This window comes from Theropithecus gelada, chromosome 19 (genome assembly GCF_003255815.1).
Source record: "Theropithecus gelada isolate Dixy chromosome 19, Tgel_1.0, whole genome shotgun sequence".
NCBI lineage: Eukaryota > Metazoa > Chordata > Mammalia > Primates > Cercopithecidae > Theropithecus > Theropithecus gelada.
This window is the reverse complement of record NC_037687.1, coordinates 2798950-2826054: the sequence shown is the minus strand read 5'-3', so window position 1 is coordinate 2826054 and position 27105 is coordinate 2798950. Positions and strand designations below refer to the sequence as shown.

At 49.3% G+C, this 27105-nt stretch overlaps 1 protein-coding gene across 1 annotated transcript; it reads left to right on the top strand.

Moving 5' to 3' along the window:
- The first annotated feature begins 9861 nt into the window (after positions 1-9861).
- On the top strand, positions 9862-23920 carry ZNF77 (zinc finger protein 77). The gene is made up of 4 exons (XM_025367854.1): positions 9862-9990; positions 18242-18368; positions 20093-20270; positions 22312-23920. Exons 1-4 carry the CDS (start codon positions 9988-9990, stop codon positions 23636-23638), a joined length of 1635 nt encoding a protein of 544 aa, XP_025223639.1. The 5' UTR covers positions 9862-9987; the 3' UTR covers positions 23639-23920.
- Positions 23921-27105: the final 3185 nt, after the last annotated feature.

Below are 27105 nucleotides of genomic sequence, written 5' to 3'. Positions count from 1 at the left end.
CGAGACTCCGTCTCAAAAAAAAAAAAAAAAAAAAAAAGAAAAACCCTGCCTGGGTGCAGTGGCTCACGCCTATAATCCCAGGAGTTTGAGAGGCCGAGGCTGGTGGATCCCTTTGAAGTAGGAGTTCAAGACCAGCCTGGCCAACATGGCAAAACCCTATCTCTACTAAAAGTACAAAAATTAGCCGGGCGTGGTGGCGGGCGCCTATAATACCAGCTACTCAGGAGGCTGAAGCAGGAGAATCGCTTGAACTCGGGAGGCGGAGGTCGCAACGAGCCGAGATTTCGCCACTGCACTCTAACCTGGGCGATAGAGCCTTGGGGGAGCTTGGTTTGAGTAATGACTCTGTTTCCTGCATGGCATAGCCAGCCTCAGGCCAACTAAACTCTCTTTACTGCAATGCCATGGCCTTTGCGAATCAATTTTGTTTGTGCAGTGAGCAGGAAGAACCTGTCGGGCAGTTACAACTGTTGCTAGTGGGCTGGGCAGGTTATTGGCTTCACTGCACAAATAATTTGAGAGCAAGTCCAAAGTGTGAGTAAGCAAAAAAATGTATTGCAAAAGGGAAGTACTCTCTGAGAGGCAGGGCAGGCTGTTCACAGGGAGAGGCAGCAGCTAGTGGCTTAAGAGAAATTGCTTTTTGGGGGCTGTAGGTACATAGTCAGAAAATACTGGTGAGGTCAGGTGTGCAAAGGTGGACCTGCGGTTGGACTCAGTATCTGCATGCTCTAACACACATCGCATGTATCAATAGTGTACAAAATCTCCACCTAGGGGTGGGTTTTTTTTTTTTTTTTTTGAGACGGAGTCTCGCTCTGTCACCCAGGCTGGAGTGCAGTGTGGCCGGATCTCGGCTCACTGCAAGCTCCGCCTCCCAGGTTCACGCCATTCTCCTGCCTCAGCCACCCGAGTAGCTGGGACTACAGGCGCCCGCCAACTCACCCGGCTAGTTTTTTTGTATTTTTTAGTAGAGACGGGGTTTCATCGTGTTAGCCAGGATGGTCTCGATCTCCCGACCTCGTGATCCGCCCGTCTCGGCCTCCCAAAATGCTGGGATTACAGGCTTGAGCCACCGCGCCCGGCCTTGTTTTTGTTTTTGTTTTTGTTTTTTTGAGACGGAGTCTTGCTCTGTCACCCAGGCTGGAGTGCAGTGGTGCAATCTCGGCTCACTGCAACCTCCGCCTCCCGGGCTCAAGCAATTCTCCTGCCTCAGCCTCGGTTGTTTTTTGTTTTTTGTTTTTTTTGACTATTAAAATGAGGAAAAGGTTGGCTGGGCGAGGTGACTCATGCCTGTAATCCCGACACTTTGGGAGGCTGAGGTGGGCAGATCACCTGAGGTCAGGTGTTCGAGACCAACCTGGCCGACGTGGTGAAACCTGTCTCTACTAAAAATACAAAAATTAGCCAGGTGTGTTGGCAGGCGCTGGTAGTCCCAGCTACTTGGGAGTTTGAGGCAGGAGAATCGCTTGGACCCAGGAGGTGAAGGCTGCAGTGAGCCATGATTATTCACTCCAGCGTGGGCAACAGGGTGAGATTCCATCTCAAAAAAATACAATAAAATGAGGAAAAGTTACTATTGGCTAAACCTTGACTCTAGCTGCACATGTGGGACCTGGAAGAATTCCCTGGCGCCTTTTAACGCAGGAATTTGTAGCTAATAGCTTCTTGGGCTTTTTGATGTTGATTGGCTGGAGATTGGAGAAGCTACAGCAGGAATAAGGGACTTTTGTTCTCTTTTGCGGGCTGTACCGGGTAAGAGGAACTTGTAACCCACCTGGCGGTCTGCTGGTATCCTTTAGGACTGCTTACCTTACAAAAGAGATAGGTGCTCACACACGAGAATGCAAGGGATGTCACACAAGGGGACGAGTCAGTATGGCCTCCTAATCTTACCTATCCTGCCTCACAATGGAAGGTAAAGACTCCTGCATTTTTCCTGGGTCTAAACTCTAAAGCCAGCTTCTCCAACTCAGGGCCTGCAGGCGGGATGAAGCCCAGGATGGCTTTGAATGCAGCCCAACACAAATTCGTAAATTGTCTTAAAACATTATGAGATTATTGGCCGGCCGCGGTGGCTCAAGCCTGTAATCCCAGCACTTTGGGAGGCTGAGGCGGGGCGGATCACAAGGTCAGGAGATCGAGAACATCCTGGCTAACACGGTGAAACACCGTCTCTATTAAAAATACAAAAAAATTAGCTGGGTGTGGTGGTGGGCGCCTGTAGTCCCAGCTACTCGGGAGGCTGAGGCAGGAGAATATCGGGAACCCAGGAGGCGGAGCTTGCAGTGAATGGAGATCGCCCCACTGCACTCCAGCCTGGACGACAGAGTGAGACTTGGTCTCAAAAAAAAAAAAAAAAAGAAAAAAAGCATTATGAGATTATTTTTCGATTTTTGTTTTGTTTTAGCTCATCAGCTATCGTTAGTGTTCCTGTATTTTATGTGTGGCCCAAGATAATTCTTCCAATGTGGCCAAAAAGCCAAAAGATTGGAGACCTATGTCCAAAGCAACACAACAAAATATCCGCAAATTTGAAAATGTGAGCTACGTGGCCATCTAGTGGCCAGAAGGGAATATCACAACACACTCATTAATAAGAAAAGCCACATGTAAATGCATAAAAATGACCCTATTTCTGGAAGAAATAAGAGACATTCAAGGAAGAAAAATCCCAACAATGGGAATATCTTTGTACAGGAGTATGTTAGCACGAGGAATGTATTGACTGGAGGAAATGAGCGTTTATTACTTATTTTAGCGTTTATTATTCAGGGTAATCGGACGCTGGGGGATTGCGCGAAAGACCACGCCCCCAGCCTCGTCCTGGGACCTCGGTCTAGTTTTAGCCACGCCCCGGGGCGGATCCAGTACAAGCCGCGCCTACAGCGCGATTCTGACCCGAGACTTTCCCTCGAGGGGCGGATCTGCCACCAAGGCCAATCACCACCCAGGGGGCGGGAACTAGCTTTTCCTGCTCAGCGATTGGAGGACGCAGGTCGTCCCTCCCACCTTTGAGGCTCCACCAATCCCAAGCTCATTACTAGCCCACTTTTCCGCTCCCGGCCGCCGCGGGTCCCAGATGGATGCTTCAGCTTCCGGTTCCGGGGCGGCCGTCTCCTTTACTGGCCGCAGCGCCTCACGTGAGAGCGGTATCTCCTCCTTTCACTGATGGACCTGGCCCTGTATCTTCTTGGTGGCAGAGGCCAAGCGAGGGGACTCCGGTGCACGGGCGTGGGGGTTTTGGGTCAAAGGATGGGAGCGGAGTTCAAAGGGCAGGGGGCTGGCTCGTTTAATGGCGAATTCCTGGCACCGCGCCCCAGGGAGGAGGCTCCGGAGGCCAGTAGAACCCCGCTGGGCTTCGGGGGTCTTGGTTGGGGATGCGGGGCGTTTTGACCCGCTAGGCCTGAGGACCCATCGGATTTGGAGGGAAGAGTGGGGTTTAGGTGAAATGTAAATACAGCGTGGTTTCCATTTGGCTCAGAGCAAGCCTTTAAAGGAGTCACTCTCGGGTCCGGGCTGCGAAGTGCAGCTGGGTCCTGTTTCCTTGGGAACCACAAGATAAGACCGCTGTAGATTGTTATATCCGGAAACCCCTTATCAGAGCCCTGCACCTGGGTTGGAAATGGAGACGGATTCCCTGTCCAAGACCCTCCGGGCAGAGAAGGGAAGTTCATTCTTACTGATAAAATGTCAATCACTGTGTATGATTGTAATGGGCATGGTATTTAGCGAGCTAGAAGGCATTGATGGCTCAGAAAAAGGTGTCTTTGGCAGAAATATTGTTTTCTGTTAATTTTCCAGCTGATATTATCTGGGTCTGTCTTCCCAGCCTGATGAATGTGTAGGCAGATACTTTCTCAGTCGGAGTTGATTTTTATTTATTTATTTATTTTTTTTTTGAGACAGAGTCTTGCTCTGTCGCCCAGGCTGGGGTGCAGTGGCCGGATCTCAGCTCACTGCAAGCTCCGCCTCCCGGGTTTAGACCATTCTCCTGCCTCAGCCTCCCGAGTAGCTGGGACTACAGGCGCCCCCCACCTCGCCCGGCTAGTTTTTTTTGTATTTTTTAGTAGAGACGGGGTTTCACCGTGTTAGCCAGGATGGTCTCGATCTCCTGACCTCGTGATCCACCCGTCTCGGCCTCCCAAAGTGCTGGGATTACAGGCTTGAGCCACCGCGCCCGGCCTATTTATTTATTTTTTGAGGCGGAGTCTCGCTCTGTCGCCCAGGCTGGAGTGCAGTGACGCCATCTCGGCTCACTGCAAACTCCGCCTCCCAGGTTCACGGCATTCTGCCTCAGCCTCCTGAGTAGCTGGGACTACAAGCGCCAGCCCCCATGCCCGGCTAATTTTTTTTGTATTTTTTTAGTAGAGATGGGGTTTCACCGTGCTAGCCAGGATGGTCTCGATCTCCTGACCTCGTGATCCGCCCGCCTCGGCCTCCCAAAGTGCTGGGATTACAGGCTTGAGCCACCGCGCCCGGCCCGGAGTTGCATTTTATTATCTTGATCGTTGCATCCTGTGCCTAGAGGTTTTCTGCTCAGCTGGGCTCCATCCTGGGGTCCCAGTTGTGGCCCCAAGCCTTAATCAGCTCTCGGGTGATATTAGGCAAGTTGCCAAGCCCCTCAGTGCCTCAGTTTCCACATCTGTAAAATGAAAGTACATGACATGACCTGCACTTGTCAAATAATGAGTGCTGTGTGTGGATGATTATTGGCAGCGCATCACCATTATCACCCTCCTGTAAACGTGTTGGACCCCTTAAGTGAAGACAGCAGGGTTACGGCGGATAAAATGATGGACTTTGGAGAAAAGACTCTAAGGCCAAATAGAATCTAAAGCAGCGATTATCAAAGAGGGGAGGAGAAGTGTTATGCCCGGGGGACACTGGACAATGTCTGCAGATTTGGTTGTCACAGTCGGGGACGGGATTGGGGCTACTGGCAACCAGTGGATGAGGAGGTCTAGGGTGCTGCTCAACACCTTACAATGAATAGCGCGCCAGTCATTTTGGATTTGAGCTCACCTTAACGATCTCATTTTATTTTATTTTATTTATTTTTTTTTTTTGAGACGGAGTCTTGCTCTGTGCCCCAGGCTGGAGTGCAGTGGCGCGATCTCGGCTCACTGCAAGCTCCGCGCCCCCGGGTTCACGCCATTCTCCTGCCTCAGCCTCCCAAGTAGTTGGGACTACAGGCGCCCACCACCTCGCCCGGCTAATTTTCTTGTATTTTTAGTAGAGACGGGGTTTCACCGTGTTAGCCAGGGTGGTCTCGATCTCCTGACCTCGTGATCCGCCCGTCTCGGCCTCCCAAAGTGCTGGGATTACAGGCTTGAGCCACCGCGCCCGGCCTGATCTCATTTTAATGACCTCTTTAAAGGCCTATCTCCAAATACCTTCTGAGGTACTGTGGGTTAGGCCTTCACCTTATGGATTTGTGGGGACGCAATTCACCCCTTAACACTATACATACACAAAAATTCGTAGAATACACCTCAAAAGAAAAATTCAACTTGACCATTTCATACTACAAAATAAAAGAAGGTGCAATACCTGGTTTGTGGTTGGATCTTCGGAGGACCAGCTATAAAGAACATTTTGGGTATAATGGAAGGAAATATGATTATGGACTAGGTATAAAGGAAGGATTGTTAACTATGTTAAGTGTAAATATGAAGTGTGGACTTTGATAAAAATTAGATTTTTCTCTAAAATAGCATCGGGAACTATTTAAGAGCAGAGTGTTACAGTGTCCTCTATTTATTTATTTATTTTTTTTTTTTGAGACGAAGTCTCGCTCTGTAGCCCAGGCTGGAGTGCAGTGGCACCATCTCTGCTTACTGCGAGCTCTGCCTCCCAGGTTCACGCCATTCTGCTGCCTCAGCCTCCCGAGTAGCTGGGACTACAGGCGCCCGCCACCACGCGCGGCTAATTTTTTTGTATTTTTAATAGAGACGGGTTTCACCGTGTTAGCCAGGATGGTCTCAATTTCCTGACCTCGTGATCTGCCTGCCTTGGCCTCTCAAAGCGCTGGGATTACAGGCGTGAACCACCGCCCCCGACCACTCAATTGACTTTGAAATCATTCTATGTAGATAGTGAGTACACACAGGCTGTCAGTCGGCTAGAACAATTGATTTGGAAATATGGGCTCTCTGTCTTCACAGGATACCTGATATGTTGAGTAATGTGAGTATAACACGAATTTCATATTTGTTTATGTTAAGTTTCATCCTCAAGAAACACTAGGTGAACAGAGGAAATTGCACATAACTGAAGAGAGCCTGGTAGAAAAACAGAAAATGCGCATACACACCTCAAATACCAAGTCACACCTGTTTCCTGTGTTTTAAAACTTGCCATTAGATTTCCGACAACTCTCCACCACTGCGTACTAACTCTGGAAATGTAGATTCCCTTGCCAAATTCCACAAGCAACCTTTGGATCTTCTGCAAGGTACACTGCTACATTTACTATGGTAGTTATGTATTTTTTTTCTTTTCTTTTCTTTCTTTTTTTTTTTTTTTTTTTGAGACGGAGTTTCACTCTTGCTGCCCAGGCTGGAGTGCAATGGCAGGATCTCAGCTCACCACAACCTCCGCCTCCCAGGTTCAAGTGACTCTCCTGCCTCAGCCTCCCGAGTAGCTGGGGTTACAGGCATGTGCCACCACGCCCAGCTAATTTTTGTATTTTTAGTGGAGATGGGAGTTTCTCCATGTTGGTCAGGCTGTTCTTTGACTCTGAACCTCAGGTGATCTGCCCACCTTGGCCTCCCAAAGTGCTGGGATTACAGTCGTGAGCCACCGCACCTGGCCTATTTACGTGTTTCTTAATGATTTAATGTGAAAGGCTGTACTACTGTTTCCTTCTTCAGGGACTCCGCTAATAGGCATGTTTTTCTTTCCTGTCTTTTGTTCCCACTACTTCCTCTCTGACAGTTATTCTTATTCCATTCTTTTCCTATCACTTCCAATTCCTTTGTGGTTTCCGTGCCTCTCATCTTCGACACAATGTGAGTATCCTAAGCTTCATTAATACCCATTGATGAAGGCCGAGGCAAACAGATGAGGCAAGCAGATCACTTGACGTCAGGCGTTTGAGACCAACTTGGCCAACATGGTGAAACCCCATCTCTACCAAAAAATACAAAAATCAGCCAGGCGTGGTGGCCCAACATAAGACAAGCTCTGAGTAGCTAAAGATTGGAAACAAGTCTGCTGCCTCGCTGTCTATTTAGAGAACTTGTTACATCAACATATCATCTATCATCTTACACACATTTGTAAGGAGTAAGGAAGTCACCTATGAAGATGAAGAGAGCTGGAGGATTTATTTTTTTCACTGAGCCAGAAAAACAATTGTAATGCAATGTGTACACCATGGTACTTTTTTTTTTTTTTTGAAATGGAGTCTCGCTGTGTCACCCAGGCTGGAGTGCAGTGGCACAATCTTGGCTCACTGCAAGCTCCGCCTCCCTGATTCACACCATTCTCCTGCCTCAGCCTCCCGAGTAGCTGGAACTACAGGTGCCTGCCACCATGCCTGGCTGATTTTTTGTACTTTTAGTAGAGATGGGGTTTCACCGTGTTAGCCAGGATGATCTCCATCTCCTGACCTCGTGATCCACCCGCCTTGGCCTCCCGAAGTGCTGAGATTACAGGCATGAGCCACCGCGCCCGGCCACCATGGTACTTTTAAAAAGTAGTAAAGTTGGGGGAAACAAAACGTGTTGTTCAAATGGCTTTTTTTTTTTTTTTTTTTTTTAAGATGGAGTCTCTGTCACCCAGGCTGGAGTGCAGTGGCCTGATCTCTGCTCACTGCAATCCCCGCCTCCTGGGCTCAAGTGATTCTCCTGCCTCAGCCTCCTGAGTAGGTGGGATTACAGGTGCACACGCCCAGCTAACTTTTGTATTTTTATTAGAGATGAGGTTTTGCCATGTTGGCCAGGCTGGTCTCGAACTCCTGACCTCAGGTGATCCACCTACCTCGGCCTCCCAAAGTGCTTGGATTATAGGCATGAGCCACCGGGCGTGGCCCTAGAGAATTTTTTAAAGTAAAAGACTGTACTGTTCCTATGGCAATTGAATTCTTATTTTAACTCATTTGAGAAAATAATCATAGAAGTTTAAATAAATTTGAACTGGATGTGAAAATTCTGAATACTTTTATTCAGTTGTGCCACAATACCTAAAGCCTGAAACACGACTGCTCATCTCCGAGAAGACCTTCCAGCTTGAGAGAGTGGAAGTATAAACTCTATATCGTCTGCCATTTTATGTACGAACATAATTGTCATAATTCATGTTTTTACTGTGTCAATCTAAATAACGGGCGGTCTCAAAACGATGGTAACAGTGCATTGCAATGAGAATAAGCCTCCACCCCCGCGGGCTCCAGAGATCCTCCGGCTTCAACCTACCAAGTCACTGGGACACACCTTTATTCCCAGCTTATTTTTGTATTTTTTGTATATATGGGGTTTTGCCATGTTGCCCAGACTGGGACAAAGGTTTATAAAGGAAAAAAAATTAAAAAAAAAAAAAAGTGAGGATTACGTCATTGTTCAGAAATAATTATCCTTGTCTGCAAAGATCAGTAACAAGGGTCACACCAGTGACTGTGTCTGTAAAAGTATTTTTTGTTTAAGTCTGTGGTTTTTGTAGAGTCTTTTTTGTTATTAAGCATATAAATGTGAGAACTCTCTCTTAATGACCTTCCCTGGTTCTATTTGTGGGAGGGCTGCTTTTTTTTTTTTTGAGACTCGGTTTCACTCTTGTCGTCCAGGCTGGAGTGCAATGTCGTGATCTTGGCTCACCGCAACCTCTGCCTCCTGGGTTCAAGCAGTTCTTCTGCCTCAGCCTCCCGAGTAGCTGAGATTACAGATATGTGCCATCACACCTGGCTAATTTTTTATTTTTAGTAGAGACAGGGTTTCTAAAAATTATCTAGGAACACACTCAAACTCGGACCTAAAAGTGTCCGCTCCCCCAAGGCCAAGTGCACACTTGAGAGTTTTCTTTCTTTCTTTTTGAGATAGAGTCTGTTGCCCAGGTTGGAGTGCAGTGTCCTGATCTTGGCTCATTGCAATCTCCGCCTCCTGGGTTCAAGCGATTCTTCTGCCTCAGCCTCCCGAGTAGCTGGGAATACAGGCGCCCGCGACCGTTCCCGACTAATTTTTGTATTTTTAGTAGAGAAGTGGTTTTCGCTATGTTGGTCAAGCTGGTCTTGAACTCCTGACCTCTAGTGATCCGCCTGTCTCCGTCTCTCACGCTGCTGGGATTACAGGCGTGAGCAAATGCGCCCAGCCGAGAGTTTTAACACAAGGCGCGCCTGGTGGGGTCCGGCCTCCTGGGGCCTCGGCGCCTGGTCTCCGGATCTCTGGACCCCGGGCGTCCGCGCCCACGCGGGACAGCACGGTGACGTCACACATGCGGGTCCCGTCCCCACGCAGGACTCCGCCCCACGGGACTCCTCGCCCTTCCCCTCCTCCTCGCACGAGAGGCCGCTCCGAGGGGAAACTGAGTCTGGAGTTCCCGCGCAGTCAGGGAGGAGGACGCCGCGCCCTCCCCGGACTGGAGTGAGTTCGCCCAGATCCGCGTGTCCCCGGCTGGAGGGTCAGCCACGCGTGTTCTCGACGCCCCCGTCACTCAGGGGAGAACTATCCAATCAGGACAGGCAGGGGCGGGGCCCAGGGAACTGTCCAATCAGAGACGTTAAGCCGAAGTGGAGCCCTGCCCAATCAAAGGCGCTAGGGGGACGGACTGGGGAACTCTCCAATCAGGGGTGCGGAGTTGACAGTATTGTCCAATCAGAGTCGCGACTTCTCGAGCTATGTCCAATCAGGCCCTGGGGACGGAAAGCCCAGTTCCCGTCTGCCCTGTGCGCTTCCCCGCCTTCCCCCGAGCGACTCAGGTGGCCAGTGGTACTCACCTGCGCCGGCCGCTGGACCGCGGGGCGCTCGCCCCGGAGAGCCCAGGAGCGGGCGGGACATGGTGAGTGCGGGGCGCGAGCCGAGCCCCGGCCCAGGGCGAGGTGGGGCGGCAGGAACCGGCGTCCGCCCGAGTTTGCGGCCGGAGGAAGCTGAGGGACGCGCGGGGCGGCGCAGGACGAGCGCCTGGGCCCCGGGAACGCGGTCACAGCGGCCGACCGGTAGGGCTGGGGGCAGTCTGGGGAGCCAGCAGGGGCGGTCAGGGACTCGAGGGGTAGTGTCTGGGGACAGTAGAGGTCAGGAGTTTGGGGGGAGCTTGCGGGGACAGCAGAGGTGGTCAGGGGCTTGGGGCAGTTTGCGGGGACAGTAGAGGCGGCCAGGGACTCAAGGGCCGTTTTGGGAGAGTGGAGGAGGAGAAGGGCAGTTTGCGGGAACAGACTTGGTCAGGGGCTCGGCGGCAGTTTGGGAGCTCAGTAGAGGGGAGTCAGGCTCAAGGGCAGATTAGGGGGCCAATAGCAGCGGTCGGGAAGTCGGGGGCAGTTTGGGGGGGCAGTAGAGGCGGTCATGGGTTTGAAGGGGGCAGTTTTGGGGAACAGAGGTGATCAGGATCTCGAAGGCAGTTTAGGGGGACAGTAGTTGCAGTCGGGAGATTGGGGGCAGCTCGAGGGGACAGCAGAAGCGGTCAGGGGCTCGGGCACTTTGGGGGGCAGTAGAGGCGGTCAGGGGCTTGAGGGCAGTTTGGGGGGACAGTAGAGGCAGTCAGGGGCTCGGGGAGAGTTTGAGGAGAGGGCAGGGGCCGTCAGGGGCTTGGCGGTCAGTTTGGGAAGGTCTGCCAAGGAGGAGGTGGTGCCCTGTCCTGGAGCCTGTCAAACAAAAATAAAATCCTGGGCCGGGTGCAATGGCTCACACCTGTAATCCCAGCACTTTGGGAGGCCGAGGCGGGTGGATCACCTGAGGTCAGGAGTTCCAGACCAGCCTGGCTAACATGGCGAAACCCCGTCTGTACTAAAAATACAAAAGTTAGCCGGACGTGGTGGCGGGCGCCTGTGGTCCCAGCTACTCGGGAGACTGAGGCAGGAGAATGTCGTGAACCCGGGAGGTGGAGCTTGCAGTGAGCCGAGATCCCGCTACTGCACTCCAGCCTGGCGACAGAGCGAAAACCAAATATATATATATATAAAATATATATAATATAAAATATATAATATACACGCATAGATATATATACACACACACATATATATACACATATACACACACACATATATCTCTCTCCCGGCTAGAGAAGGAGAGAGAAAAATAGGAATAAGCCCCAGCCTCAGAAACCTGCCCGCTCTCAAAATGAACCAGAAAAAGGCTTTACTTTCATAAACAAGAAAGGGTTTGGAGGAACTTTTTAGGGGACAAGCAGAAAGGGGGTTGACAGTAAATGTACCTGCTCGTGGTCAGCTCGCTCAGGGGAGGTGATGAGGGGGCTCCACACTTACTGCTTGCTCAGACTCAGGGCGGCCACTCAAAGTTCAGGGACCTGTGGAGAGGACAGAAGGCTGAGTAAAGTTTGGGGAAGAAACGGGACGCTGTGGTTAAGCCTGTGTCAACCCAAACATAGTAAGGAAACTTTTATGAAAAAGGATTATTGCAAGGTATTGGGGGAGGGGGAGAAGGGGCTGTTGCAATAGGGAGAAGGGTTAGTTGGATTAGGGGAAGGGGAGTAATGCCAGAGGCTTGGGGTTCTATTGCAGTGGGGTGGGGGTACAAGCAACAGGGACATGGGGACAGTTGATGATTGGGCTGGGGGACTAATGCCATAGGCACAGGGAGACAGCTGCAGGGGGAAAGCTCTGTGACCATCAAGTATGCAGGCATCTGAGGAGTTGGCTAGGCCTGGTGCAGTGGTTCATGCCTGTATTCCCAGCACTTTGGGAGGCTGAGGCGGGTGGATCACTTGAGGTCGGGAGTTCAAGACCAGCCTGGCCAACATGGTGAAATCCCATCTCTACTAAAAAATACAAAAATTAGCTGGCATGGTAGCGTGTGCCTGTAATCCCAGCTGCTCGGCAGGCTGAGGCAGGGAGAATTGCTTGAACCCGGGAGGTGGAGGTTGCAGTGAGCCATGATCACACCACTGCACTCCAGCCTGGGCCACAGAGCGAGACTCCATCTGAAAAAAAAGAAAGAGTTTGCTAAAAAAAGTTTTTCTTTTCTTTCTTTCTTTTAGTCAGGTCTCACTCTGTTGCCCAGGCTGGAATGCAGTGGTGCGATCATGGCTCATTGCAGCTTCAACCTTCTGGACTCAAGCAGGCCTCCTGCCTCAGCCTACTGAGTAGCTGGGACTACAGGCATGCCCCACTACACCCAGCTAATTCTTTTTTTTTTTTTTTTTTTTTTGAGACGGAGTCTTGCTCTGTCACCCAGGCCGGATTGCAGTGGCCGGATCTCGGCTCACTGCAAGCTCCGCCTCCCGGGTTCTTGCCATTCTCCTGCCTCAGCTTCCCGAGTAGCTGGGACTACAGGCGCCGCCACCTCACCCGGCTAGTTTTTTGTAATTTTTAGTAGAGACGGGGTTTCACCGTGTTAGCCAGGATGGTCTCGATCTCCTGACCTCGTGATCCGCCCGTCTCGGCCTCCCAAAGTGCTGGGATTACAGGCTTGAGCCACCGCGCCCGGCCTTACACCCAGCTAATTCTTAACAAAAATGTTGTAACGGCCAGGTGTGGTGGCTCACACCTGTCATCCCAGAACTTTGGGAAGCCGAGCCACGGTGATGCTTGAGACCAGAAATTTGAGACCAGCCTGGGCCATCTAGTGAGACCTCGTCATTTTTTTTTCTTTTCTTTGTAGAGAAAAATACATTGCCCAGGCTGGTCTTGAACTCCTGGGCTCAAGTGATCCTTTCCCCTCGGCCTGCTAATGTGATGGGATTACAGGCGTGAGCTATTGCACCTGGCCTTGAAGCAGTTTTTTGTTTTGTTTTGTTTTGTTTTTGAGATGGAGTCTAGCTCTATTGCCCATGCTGAGTGCCGTGGCGTGATCTCAGCTCATTGCAACCTCTGCCTCCGGGGCTCAAGAGATTCTCCTTCCTCAGCCTCCCAAGTAGCTGGGATTACAGGTGTATGCCACCACGCCCAGCTAATTTTTGTATTTTTATTTTTTTTGAGACAGAGCTTCTCTCTTGTTGCCCAGGCTGGAGTGCAATGGCCTGATCTCGGCTCACCGCAACCTCTGCCTCCCAGGTTCAAGCGATTCTCCTGCCTCAGCCTCCTGAGTAGCTGGGATTATAGGCATGGGCCACCACGTCTGGCTATTTTTTGTATTTTTAGTAGAGATGGGGTTTTTCCATGTTGGCCAGGCTGGTCTTGAACTCCAGACCTCAGGTGATCTGCCCACCTTGGCCTCCCAAAGTGCTGAGATTACAGGCCTGAGCTAACGTGCCCGGCTGATGTTTGTATTTTTATTAGAGACAGGGTTTCACTGTGTTGGCCAGGCTGGTCTCGAACTCCTGACCTCGTGATCCGCCCGCCTCGGCCTCCCAAAGGGCTGGGATTACAGGCGTGAGCCACCGCTCCTAACCTAGCGAATCATTTCTGAGACAAAGAATGGGACTTCGGAGGGTCTGAATCTGGCCTTGTCATCTGCATTAATCTTACCTAAGTCGTATGGGAAGGGAGGGTCCTGGCTGTGCCCAATTCCAGAGCACAGCAGGATGGGGTTCCCCTTTGCTGGTTTCCAGGCACACAGAACTGAAGTCAGTTCAACATTGTCACCTGACAGCTGCGAACAGCCTTGTCTGTGTCCAGCTCAGCACTAATATTGTTCCTATTTCAGCCCCAGGTTTTAATAAATGTAAAATAATGAGGCTGGGGATGCGCACCTGTGGTTCCAGCCACTTGAGAGGCTCGGGGAGGAGAATCGCTTGAGCCCACGAGTTTGAGGCTGCACCACTGCACTCCAGCCTGGGCAACAGAGCTACACCCTGTCTCGGGAAAAAAAAAAAAAAAAAGCCGGACGTGGTGGCTCACACCTGTAACCCCAGCACTTTGGGAGGCTGAGGTGGGCAGATCACAAGGTCAGAAGTTCAAGACCACCCTGACCGACATGGTGAAACCTCATCTCTACTAAAAATACAAAAATTAGCTGGGCGTGGTGTTGCGCGCCTGTAATCCCAGCTACTTGGGAGGCTGAGACAGGAGAATCGCTTGAACCCAGGAGGCGGACGTTGCAGTGAGCTGAGATTGCGTCACTGCACTCCAGCCTGGGCAACAGAGCTAGACCCTGTCTCAAAAAAAAAAAAAAGAATAAATGCTTTTTGTCATTTTTTCTTGTCCTTAGTGAGGGCAGTCAGTAGTGTCTCAGATGTGTTCTTTGCCTTCTGCCACTGCCTGGTGTAATTCTGTGGCTTAGCCTGAGAAGGCTGCTGTGGAAAACTCTCAAACTTGGAAAACTTTGCTTCTTCCATTAGGACGAGGGGAAAGGCGCACACACAGCCCCACGCCTTATTGTGAGGTGGGCGAAGGTGTGGATTGAAAACATTCATGAAACTAGCACCGACTTAGGCAGGGTGCAGAGTTTGTGACAATGTGTGACCCTGCTCCGTCTCGTGTTAGTATCTGCGCATCAGATGGATGCACATTCTGTAAAATGTGGCCCACAGTACTGACAGCCACAGTACAGAGAAGCGGCAATTCCGATTAGGGGATTGACGAGCAATTTATCATGAGGATAATCGTGAACTGATACCTGTTTTCTGCACGGGACCCGCTGTGGGATAAAAAACCTTCTAGATTAGTCTTTTAGAATCCAGCACTCACCCCTTTGTCCTTTAACACGGGCTGAAAGTGGTGATTTGACTGTGTTCTTATTTTTATTTTTTGAGACAGTCTCGCTCTGTCGCCCAGGCTGGAGTGCAGTGGTTTGGCCTCGGCTCACTGCAACCTCCGCCTCCTGGGTTCAAGCGATTCTCCTGCCTCAGTCTCCAGAGTAGCTGAGATTACAGGCGCGCCACCATGCCCGGCTAATTTTTGTATTTTTAGTAGAGACGGGTATAAGGTTAGCTGAGAGAAAGGATGAGAGAGAGACCCAAGGTCAGGCAAGGAAGTTTATTGAACCTACTGGCTGCTCCACTACAGACAGAGGAGGCAAGCCTGAGCTTACAAAATGAGGGGTTTCTATGGGGGACAGAGACCCTGGGGTTGTTTGCTGGTTACTTTTGCCCCATATTACCTTGTGACATTTATTACGGGAGGGTGTAGGTAAAGTTTGTTTATGCTTCCCATGACCTCCCTCTGTGCGGTCCGGATGGTTTGTAATTGGGGTTTGCTTATCGCAGCAAGGTCTGATCAGTGAGAAGTCTTCACTGCAGTGAGAAGCTTCACTAGCTTCACTGCGTTGCCTAGATAAGGGCTTAAAAATGTAAAGAGGCGCTGGGCGCGGTGGCTCACGCCTGTAATCCCAGCACTTTGGGAGGCCGAGGTGGGCAGATCACGAGGTCAGGAGATTGAGACCACGGTGAAACCTTGTCTCTACTAAAAATACAAAAAATTAGCCGGACGTGGTGGCGGGCGCCTGTAGTCCCAGCTACTTGGGAGGCTGAGGCAGGAGAATGGCGTAAACCCAGGAGGCGGAGCTTGCAGTGAGCTGAGATCCGGCCACTGCACTCCAGCCTGGGCGACAGAGCGAGACTCCGTCTCAAAAAAAAAAAAAAAAAAGAAATGTAAAGAGGCTCGAGGGAAGGGTGGATACAGAAGAGTTGCAGAGCATCTAGGGGAGGGGTGGGCAGCGCCAAGAAGCTTTTTTGAGGCTGTTTGTCCCTAACAACGGGCTTTCACCACGTTGGCCAGGCTGGTCTTGAGCTCCTGACCTCAAGTGATCCACCTGCCTCAGCCTCCCAAAGGGCTGGCGTTACAGGCATGAGCCACTGTGCCCAGCCTCAGCTGTGTTTGTATTCAGACCCCAGGTTAAGGGACTTTGGTTGAAGCGGGTGTGGCACCTGAGGTGGGACCAGTGTGCTTCATGCCATTCGTATGTCTGTGGATGAACACCGCTTTGCGATGCAGATTCCCACCTGATACTTCTCAGATTTTTGGATACGGCTGGATGGTGGATAGAATAAACCGCTTGTTTGGGGCATCTATGAAGATGACTTGGCAGTTTTCCTTTAATGTGAATTATGAGTTCATACCATTTTTGTTTGTTTGTTTTGAGACGGAATCTCACTCTGTTGCCCAGGCTGGAGTGCAGTGGTGCCATCTCGGCTCACTGCAAGCTCCGCCTCCCGGGTTTAAGTGATTCTCCTGCCTCAGCCTCCTGAGTAGCTGGAACTACAGGTGCCCGCCACCATGCCCGGCTAATTTTTTGTTTTTTTTGAGACGGAGTTTTGCTTTTTTGCCCAGGCTGGAGTGTAGTGGCGCAATCTCGGCTCACTGCAACCTCTGCCTCCCAGGTTAAAGCGATTCTCCTGCCTCAGCCTCCCAGGTAGCTGGGATTACAGGCATCCACCACCATGCCCGGTTAATTTTTTTTTGTATTTTTAGTAGAGATGGAGTTTCATCATGTTGGACAGGCTGGTCTTGAACTCCTGACCTCAGGTGATTCACCCGCCTTGGCCTCCCAAAGTGCTGGGATTACAAGTGTGAGCCACCGCGCCCAGCTAACTTTTGTATTTTTAGTAGAGATGGGGTTTCATCATGTTGGCCAGGCTGCTCATGAACTCCTGACCTCAAGTGATCTGCCGGCCTCGGCCTCCCAAAGTGCTGGGATTACAGGTGTGAGCCACCTCGCCCGGCCTTTTTTTTTTTTTTTTTTTTTTGAGATAGGGTATCACTGTGTCACCCACGCTGGAGTGCAGTGGCAACATCTTGGCTCACTGCAGCCTCAACCTCCTGGGCTCAAATGATCCTCCCTCCATCTCAGCCTCCCGAGTAGCTGGGACTCCAGGTGTACACCACCATGCCTGGCTGATTTTTGTATTTTTTGTAGAGACAGGGTTTCACCATATTGTCCAGGTTGGTCTCGAACTTCTGGGCTCAAACAGTCCTCCCACCTCAGTCTCCCAAAGTTCTGGGATTGTAGGCATGAGCCACCAAGCCCAGCTGCTGATAGCATTTTATTGTAGAATAGAACACATGTAGAAAACTTTTGTAAGACAATTACAGAATCAGCTTAAACATCCTAAAGTGAACAGTGTGTAATGCCAGCCAGGCCTTGACATCCCGTTTGAAATGATACATAATGGTAGGCTTCTCCCTCCAGTTCAGGCCAATATGCTAAATTCTTTTAGCTTTTTGTGTGTGTGTGTGTGTGTGCGAGAGACAGGGTTTTACCATGTTGCATAGGCTGGTCTCGGACTCCTGAGCTCAAGTCATCTGCCTGCCTCAGCCTCCCAAAGTGCTGGAACTACAGGCGTGAACCACCACACCTGGCCAGTGTCCTAAATTATAAGGATATAGTCTCTTTTCTTTCTTTTTTTTTTTTTTGAGACTGAGTCTCGCTCTGTCGCCCAGCCTGGAGTGCAGTGGTGTGATCTGGGCTCACTGCAAGCTCTGCCTCCCGGGTTCACACCATTCTCCTGCCTCAGCTTCCCAAGTAGCTGGGACTACAGGCGCCCGCCACTATACCCAGCTAATTTTTTTTTTTTTTTTGTATTTTTATTAGAGACGGGGTTTCACCATGTTAGCCAAGATGGTCTCGACCTCCTGACCTCGTGATCTGCCTGCCTCGGTCTTATTTTATTTTTTTGAGATTGGGTCTTACTCTGTTGTCCAGGCTGGAGTGCAGTGGCACAGTCATAGTTCACCGCAGCCTTGAACCCCTGGGCTCAAGCGATCGTCCCTCCTCACCCTCCTAAGTAGCTGGGACCACAGGTGTGTGCCACCATGGCTGGTTAATTTATCATATTTTATTGTTTTTGTAGAGACAGGATCTCGCTATGCAGCCCAGGCTGGTCTCCAACTCCTGGCCCTAAGCAATCCTCCCACCGCAGCCTCTCAAAGTACTGGGATTACAGGCATGAGCCACCAGCCTTAGCTTAATGATGTTTTCACATTTTTTAGTGTTTACTCTGCCCTGCAGATCTGAGATCTGCCATTTCTCAGTAATTCCTTGTAAGTCTCCCGCAGAGGCCATCATCGCGCCTTGCTTCCTGTTGGGAAGGTACTCACAGCATTGAGCGTACCGCACCTTTTCATATTGTCTGTCACCTCTCACAAGAACATAAGCTCTGTGTGGCTCAGTTCCCCAGGCTGTCGGCCTCACCCCTCTTCCTGCGCACATGGGGGAGGATGGTGCCTTGCTGAAGTGGGATGTGTGGAATGTTTTAGGACTCCGTGGTCTTTGAGGAAGTGGCTGTGAACTTCACCCCAGAAGAGTGGGCGTTGCTGGATCATGCTCAGAGGAGCCTGTACAGAGATGTGATGCTGGAGACCTGCAGGAACCTGGCCTCCTTAGGTAAGACTGGCATCATTCCTTCCCTGTGTCCCTGGAGAGCAAAGATACCTTGTTTTTCTTTTTATTCGAGCTCAGAAATTGAAATATGTTGGAAAAGAGATAGACATGATCCCAACCCCCATGGAACATGGGAGTCAAAACGCTTCTCCCTGAAAACAAAGTTTTGTGTATTATTGATATTTAGGTTTTCTTGATCACCAGTCTTTTGGCTGCCCACGTTTTATAAGTGTGAGCAGAGTATTCTGTGTCACGTTGGGGCAATGGAGGCAGCTTTGTGGTTCACCACACAGAGTAACTGTACTTGGAAAATCAAAGTACACTGTGATAAAGTAAATCAAAGTGACACGGTGAGTAATCCATATTTGACATGGCAATTATGCTGCAGTTAAAACTCACACTCAGTCATCATCGGTGGTCTGGGAGGTCAAAGTGTTGGCCTGTCTCGGGGAACATTTGTTGCCTTTCACAATCCTTCCTCATCATGTGATTCTCAAGGAGTGGGCGGCGCTCACACCTGAGGGCAGCCGGGCACAGCGGAGAGGAAGGACTCCTGGAAGGGCCCTGTGCCTGTGAGCACCAGGAGAGCAGCAAGCAGCCCTCGGGCAGAGTGGGTTCTGGATAAGAAGGTTGTGTTTGGCAGTGTGGGTTAGAAACACAGACCCTTCTCTGAGAAGGAGGACGTGTGTCCTCTCTCAGCTGCCCTGTGTGGCTTTTCCTCCATCCTCCCGCACCGTCCTCCTTCGCAGGGGAAAGCCTCTGTATTTCCTCGTATAAAAGGAGCATTTGTCCATGTGCATTTTGCCCACCAACTTCGTACTTTGTTTTTCTCATAGTATTTTACTTAACATCAGTCTCCATCTCTTTGGAACTATTCTGTTTCTTAGTAAACAGGCTGCCATGTTCATCTCTTCTGTTTTTTTGAGACAGAGTTTTACTCTTATTGCCCATTGCCCCGGCTGGAGTGCAATGGCGCAACCTCGGCTCACTGCAACCCCCCACCTTCCAGGTACAAGTGATTCGTCTGCCTCAGCCTCCCAAGTAGCTGGGATTACAGGCACGTGCCACTATGCCCGGCTAATTTTTTGTATTTTTAGTAGAGACGGGGTTTAACCATATTGGTCAGGCTGGTATCGAACTCCTGACCTCAGGTGATCCACCCGGTTCGGCCTCCCAAAGTGCTGGGATTATAGGCATGAGCCTCTGCGCCCGGCACTATTCTTTTTTTGAGACAGGATCTCACTCTGTCACCCAGGCTGGAGTGCCGTGGTGCGATCATGGCCTACTGCAGCTTTGACTTCCTGGGCTCAAGTGATCCTCCCTCCTTGGCCTCCCAAGGAGCTGGGATTATAGGCACACAACACTAATACCACGCGTGGCTAATTTAAATTTTTTGTTGTTGTTCAGAGATGAGGTCTCCTTATTTTCCTACGTTGCCCAGGCTCCTCTTGAACTCCTGGGCTCAAGCAATTCTCCTACCTTGGCCCCCCAGTGCTTTGGGGTTACAGGCATGAGCCACTGCACCCGGCTCATCTGTTTTTTATTATTGCCAAATTCTCAAATAGATGAGGTCATCAGAGTCTCACTTTGATAGCATGTCTATTCTTCCTTATAAACTGTGGTTACATTTTTGGATTAGTATATGAAAAGAAATCTATATGTGGTCTATTTTCTTTTCTTTATCCCAACATATTTCCCCTAAGAAATTGTGTAATTGATTGTTGCAGATTGTTGCATTTATGTTAGAACCAGTGGATCAAGTTCTCAGAGGGACGTTCTGGGGAATGGAATATCCAATGATGAAGAAATTGTAAAGTTCACAAGTGATTACTGGTCTATTTTTGGAGAAAATTGGAGATTTGATAACACTGGAGATCAGCACCAAATCCCAGAGAGGCATTTGAGGTGAGTGGCTCACAACCAGAGAACCAGAGGGATCGCCTCTCCGCAGAGTGTCAAACTAACTTGCAATTAAACGAAAAGTATTGGCCAGGCTAGGGGGCTCACGCCTGTAATCCCAGCACTTTGGGAGGCCGAGGCGGCCGGATCACCTGAGGTCAATAGTTCGAAACCAGCCTGGCCAACATAGAGAAACCCCGTCTCTACTAAAAATACAAAAAATTAGCTGGGCGTGGTGGCCCATGCCTGTAATCCCAGCTACTGAGGAGATTGAGGCAGGAGAATCACTTGAACCTGGGAGGCGGAAGTTGTGGTAAGCCGAGATTGCGCCATTGCACTCCAGCCTGGGCGACAAGAGCAAAGCTCCATCTCAAAAAAAAAAAAAAAAAAAGTATAAACCAGCTACGCAATTGTAGACGCACAGAGACTTTTTTTTCTTTTTCTTTATTTTCACTTTTTAAAAATATATTTTAATAATTACTTTTATTCATTTTTTTATTTTTTTTATTTTTATTTTTTATTTTTTTGAGACGGAGTCTTGCTCTGTCGCCCAGGCTGGATTGCAGTGGCCGGATCTCGGCTCACTGCAAGCTCCGCCTCCCGGGTTCACGCCATTCTCCTGCCTCAGCCTCCCGAGTAGCTGGGACTACAGGTGCCCGCCACCACGCCCAGCTAGTTTTTTGTATCTTTTAGTAGAGACGGGGTTTCATCGTGTTAGCCAGGATGGTCTCGATCGCCTGACCTCGTGATCCGCCCGTCTCGGCCTCCCAAAGTGCTGGGATTACAGGCTTGAGCCACCGCGCCCGGCCTATTTTATTTTTAAATTTATTTTTGAGATGGGGTCTCACTCTGTCACCCAGGCTGAAGTGCAGTGGCACAGATCTTGGCTCACTGCAACCTTCGCCTCCTGGGCTCAAGCAGTCCTCCCATCTCATCCTCCCAAGTAGCTGGGACCACAGGCACACACCACCACACCTGGCTAATTTTTGTGTTTTTGTAGAGGCAGAGTTTCACCATGTTGCCCAGGCTGGTATCAAACTCCTGGACTCAGCAGTCCACCTGTCTCAGCCTCCCAAAGTGCTTGGATTACAGGTGTGATCCACCGTACCTGGCCGAGACTTTACCTAAGAGAGTATTTTCATAAATGTGATGTCGATGTCACTTGTCTGAAACAGTTGGAAACAATATCAGGAAACCTCATCTATAAGAAACACTGTGGGCGGGGCACAGTGGCTCACGCCTATAATCCCAGCACTTTGGGAGGCCAAGGCAGGTGGATCACCTGAGGTCAGGAGTTCGAGACCAGCCTGACCAACATGGGGAAACCCCATCTCTACTAAAAAAAAAAAAAAAAAAAAAAAAATACAAAAAAGAATTAGCCAGTGCATGCCTGTAATCCCAGCCACTTGGGAGGCTGAGGCAGGAGTATCACTTGAACCCAGGAGGTGGAGGTTGTGGTGAGCCAAGATTGTGCCATTGCACTCCAGCCTGGGCAACAAGAGCAAAACTCCATCTCAAAAAAAAAAAGAAAGAAAAAGGCCAGGCACGGTGGCTCATGCCTGTAATCCCAGCACTTTGGGAGGCTGAAGCGGGCAGATCATGAGGTCAGGAGATCGAGACCATCCTGGCTAACATGGTGAAACCTCGTCTCTACTAAAATACAAAAAATTAGCCAGGCGTGTTGGCGGGCGCCTGTAGTCCCAGCTACTCGGGAGGCTGAGGCAGGAGAATGGCGTGAACCCGGGAGGTGGAGTTTGCAGTGAGCCAAGGTGGCGCCACTGCAATCCAGCCTAGGCGACAGAGTGAGACTCTGTCTCAAAAAAAAAAAAAAAAAAAAAAAAAGAAACACTGTGAAATTTATGGCTGCAGTTGAGCCTTCAGCTGGAGCATTAAGCTTGTTCTCTATAGAAACCAGGCAGACAGTGCTGAAAATAGACCCATTCAGTGAAATTGGAAAATATATAATCAAAATAATCACTAAAAACCATTTATCAGTTAATCACTTATAATCATTAATGACTAGTAGTGTGCTTCCCATTTTGAACAGAAGTCAATTGGGGAGCCTCTGTGAAAGTAATGAAGGTCATCAATGTGGAGAGACCTGGAGCCAGACTGCGAACCTTCCTGTGCACAAGAGTTACCCTACTGAAGCTCAACCCTCTGAGTGCACTAAGTGTGGCAAAGCCTCTGAGAATCAGCAGAGATCTCACACCAGACAGAGACTGTGTAAGGAATGTGGGCAAGCCTGTAGCTGCCTCTCCTGCCAAAGCCCTCCTATGAAAACGCAGACTGTAGAGAAACCCTGTAATGGCCAGGACTCAGGGAGAGCATCTGCGACATATGTGAAAAGTCTCAGCAGTAAAAAGTCTTATGAATGTAAGAAATGTGGAAAAGCTTTCGCTTGTCCCTCCTCTTTCAGGGGACATGTGAATAGTCACCATGAGCAGAAAACTCATGCATGTAAAGTATGTGGGAAGACCTTTATGTATTATTCCTACCTTACACGGCATTTAAGAACTCACACAGGGGAGAAACCCTATGAGTGTAAGGAGTGTGGGAAAGCCTTCAGCTGTCCCTCATACTTTCGAGAACATGTCAGAACACACACTGGAGAGAAACCATATGAATGTAAGCATTGTGGAAAATCATTCAGCTGTTACTCCTCCTTTAGAGATCATGTGAGAACGCACACTGGAGAGAAACCCTGTCAGTGTAAACATTGCGGAAAAGCGTTCACTTGTTACTCATCTCTTCGAGAACACGGGAGAACGCACAGTGGCGAGAAACCCTATGAATGTAAGGAATGCGGCAAAGCCTTCCGGTACCCCTCCTCTCTGCGAGCACACGTGAGAATGCACACCGGAGAGAAGCCCTATGTGTGCAAGCAGTGTGGGAAGGCCTTCGGATGTCCCACTTACTTTAGAAGACATGTGAAAACACACAGCGGGGTGAAGCCCTATGAATGTAAGGAGTGTGGGAAAGCCTACAGTTTTTCCTCCTCCCTTCGAATCCACGTGAGGACGCACACTGGAGAGAAGCCCTTTGAGTGTAAGCATTGTGGGAAAGCCTTCAGCTGTCACTCCTCCCTTCGAGAGCACGTGCGAACCCACAGCAGAGAGAAACCGTACGAATGTAATCAATGTGGGAAAGCCTTCAGCCACGCTCAGTACTTTCAAAAGCATGTGAGATCACACAGTGGAGTCAAACCCTACGAATGTCCTGAATGTGGGAAAGCCTACAGTTGTTCCTCGTCCCTTCGTGTGCACGTGAGAACACACACTGGAGAGAGACCGTATGAGTGCAAGCAGTGTGGGAAAACCTTCAGGTATCTCGCGTCGCTGCAAGCACACATGAGAACACATGCTGGAGCGTGAATCCACGAATACAGTGGACCTGGGGGAGTGTTCAACCCTAAAACCTTGTTGTAAATGCGAGAAAACACTGGCAAGAAACCTTATTTATGTAGGGCATGTAGGAAGACCTTCTGGGATAGCACTTATTTTGTACCTGAAAACTCCGAGTAGGAGAGAAATCTCTTAATTATGATTAATATGGTATTGCCTTTACATGCCTCAGCCTTAATAGTGATTCCTTGTGTATAAATTTCTCGTTTATGTTTGTGATGTAAACTTAATATCCTGTTTTGTACGCTTTCAGCTATACTATGTATATTTTGTCAGTTAGGACTTTAAGTAATTGTAGTTACATAAAATTGGTCTCATTTCCATTGCAATGTCTTTTGGACCTGGGGGTGATTGTTTTTTTGTTTTCATGCACAACTTGGTGTGAGTTTAGATGAAACGTTTTTGATTCCTTTTTTTTTTTTTTTTTTTTTTTGAGATAAGAGTCTTGCTGTGTTGCCCAGGCTGGAATGCAGAGGCACGATCTTGGCTCACAGCAACCTCCACCTCCCTGGTTCAAGCAATTCTCCTGCCTCAGCCTCCCAAGTAGCTGGGACTACAAGCACATGCCATCATGTCCAGCTAATTTTTGTATTTTTAGTAGATATGGAGGTTTTGCCATGTTGGCCAGGCTGGTCTCGAACTCCTAACATCAGGTGATCTGCCCGCCTTAGCTTCCCAAAGTGCTCGGATTACAGATGTGAGCCACCGTGCCTGGCCTGATTTCCACTTTCCGTTAAATTTCCAGTGTGTGATCATGAGACTGTTATTTCTTTTCTAGTCCACTATTGCAAGTACTGGAATTTGCTGTCACTCTACCTTTCCCTTCAATCATATTTTTTTAATTAAAAGTTTTATTTTATAGCGATAGCGTCTTGCTATGTTGCCCAAGCTAGTATTGAACTCCTGGGCTCAAGCAGTCCTCTTGCCTTGGCCTCTCAAAGTGCTGGGATTACAGGCATGAGTCTCCATGCCGAGTGTCCTTCAGTCTTTATTATTTAAAGATGGGTCTTCCACATTTGTTTGTTCCTTGTGGATACCACTTGCGTGTAACGCAGATACATTAGTCCTTATAGAAGACAGACATCATTCTTAACTGGTTTCTGGTCATATTTTGAATTACAGGTGTGAGCAACCGCACCCAGCTCTATTTTCTTGCTCACTGTCCTTGATCTTGGTTGGAAATTGGACAAACTGCATTAAGAGGAAAGACCTTTTGACATGAAGATGAAAGTTAGTGTATAGCTCGTTCTACTTGATTGTACTGTCAGCCCTAATAAGGTTGGAAACTAGATATCCCAGAGTCCCTTCTGTTTATGGTTCTGAGTTAAAGTTCATGAGAAGGTGAAGGCACATCAGTTTTGAAAAGTAAAGTGAAGAAGGCATTATTCTCAGTTCTAATAGCCTACCCAGAAACAAGTATGTGGCAACCTTATGGACCTATGTTGCAACACATTTTTTTTTTTTGAGATGGAGTCTCGCTCTGTCACCCAGGTTGGAGTGCAGCAGCGCGATCTTGGCTCACTGCAACCCCCACCTCTTGGGTTCAAACAATTACCCCACTTCAGCCTCCTGAGTAGCTGGGACTACAGGTGCCCACCACCACACCCGGCTAATTTTTTTTCTTTTTCTTTTTTTTTTTAGTAGAGACGGGTTTCACCATGTTAGCCAGAATGGTCTCCATCTTTTGACCTTGTGATCCGCCCACCTTGGCCTCCCGAAGTGCTGGGATTACAGGCATGAGCCACCGCGCCCAGCTACAATACATTTTTTCTGACCTGGCTCTGCTAGTCTAGAACAGCTCCCAAAGCCAACATGACATTGGACTTTAGTTTCCTCTTAGCACACTCCATAGACTTTTCCACAAGCATCCCCACCAGGGACCCTCCTTAGGATTCACGTACACAGAGATCCTTGGATTTCACCATCCCTCTGGTTTTCATCAGGCCATTCCAGGCTATTGCATTTAGTGATCTCCTCTCTTCCTGTGAACCCCTTTATCTCCAACTCTTCTCATAGTTACATGATTTCTGTAGTAAGCATCTTGTTCCTTAATCGTAACCTGTTTCCTCACTCCACTCTGACAGTTTTAATGTTGCAGCCAAGAATGCATTGCATTGTTGATGTTGAGTGGCAGCATGACCACTGAGCCTCCATTTTATTTATTTCTTTTTTTTCTCTTGAGACAGTTTTCGCTCTTGTTACCCAGGCTAGAGTGCAATGGCACGATCTCAGCTCACTGCAACCTCCATCTCCTGGGTTCAAGCGATTTTCCTGCCTCAGCCTCCCAAGTAGCTGGGATTACAGGTGTGCGCCACCACACCTGGCTAATTTTTTTTTGTATTTTTAGTAGAGACGGGGTTTCACCATGTTGCTCAGGCTGGTCTTGAGCTCCCGACCTCAGGCGATCCACCTGCCTTGGCCTCCAAAAGTGCTGGGATTACAGGCATGAGCCACAACACCCACCCTTTCTTTTCCTTTTTGATACTGAGTCTCATTCTGTTGCCCAGGCTGGAGTGCAATGGGGTGATCTTGGCTCACTGCAAGCTCTGCTTCCCGGGTTCAAGTGATTTTCCTGCCTCAGCCTCCTAAGGAGCTGGGACTACAGGTACACACCACCACACCTGGCTTTTCTGTATTTGTATTTATCTATTTATTTTTTTTAGACAGTGTCTTGCTGTGTCACCCAGGCTGGACTACAATGGTGCGATTTTGGCTCACTGCAACCTCTGCCTCCTGGGTTCAAGCCATTCTCCTGTCTCAGCCCCCCAAGTAGCTGGGACTTCAGGCATGAGCCACCACACCCAGCCAATTTTGTATTTTTAGTAGAGACAGGGTTTCACCATGTTGGCCAGACTGGTCTCGAACTCCTGACCTCAAGTGACCTGCCTACTTCAGCCTCCCAAAGTGCTGGGATTACAGGTGTGAGTCACCACACCTGGCCTATTTATTTATTTATGTTTGAGACAAAGTCTCGCTCTGTTGCTCAGGCTGGAGTGCAATGGCACAATCTCGGCTCACTGCAACCTCCACTTCCCGGGTTCAAGCGATTCTCCTGCCTCAGCCTCCTGAGTAGCTGAAATTACAGGAGTGCACCACCACACCCAGCTAATTTTTTGTATTTTTAGTAGAGATGGGGTTTTGCCATGTTGGCCAAGCTGGTCTCAAACTTCTGACCTCAAGCAATCCACCTGGCTGGGCCTCCCAAAGTGCTGGGATTACAGGCATGAGCCACCATGTCTGGTCTTCTTTTTAATTATTAAAAAAAAAAAAAAAAAAATAGAGACAGTTTCACCATGTTGCCCAGGGTGGTCTCGAACTCCTGAGCTAAAGGGATCCACCCACCTTGGCCTCCCAAAGTGCTGGGATTACAGGCATGAGCCAGCGTGCTTGGCCTCTATTTTCTTTTTTCTTTTTTTTGAGACGGAGTCTCGCTCTGT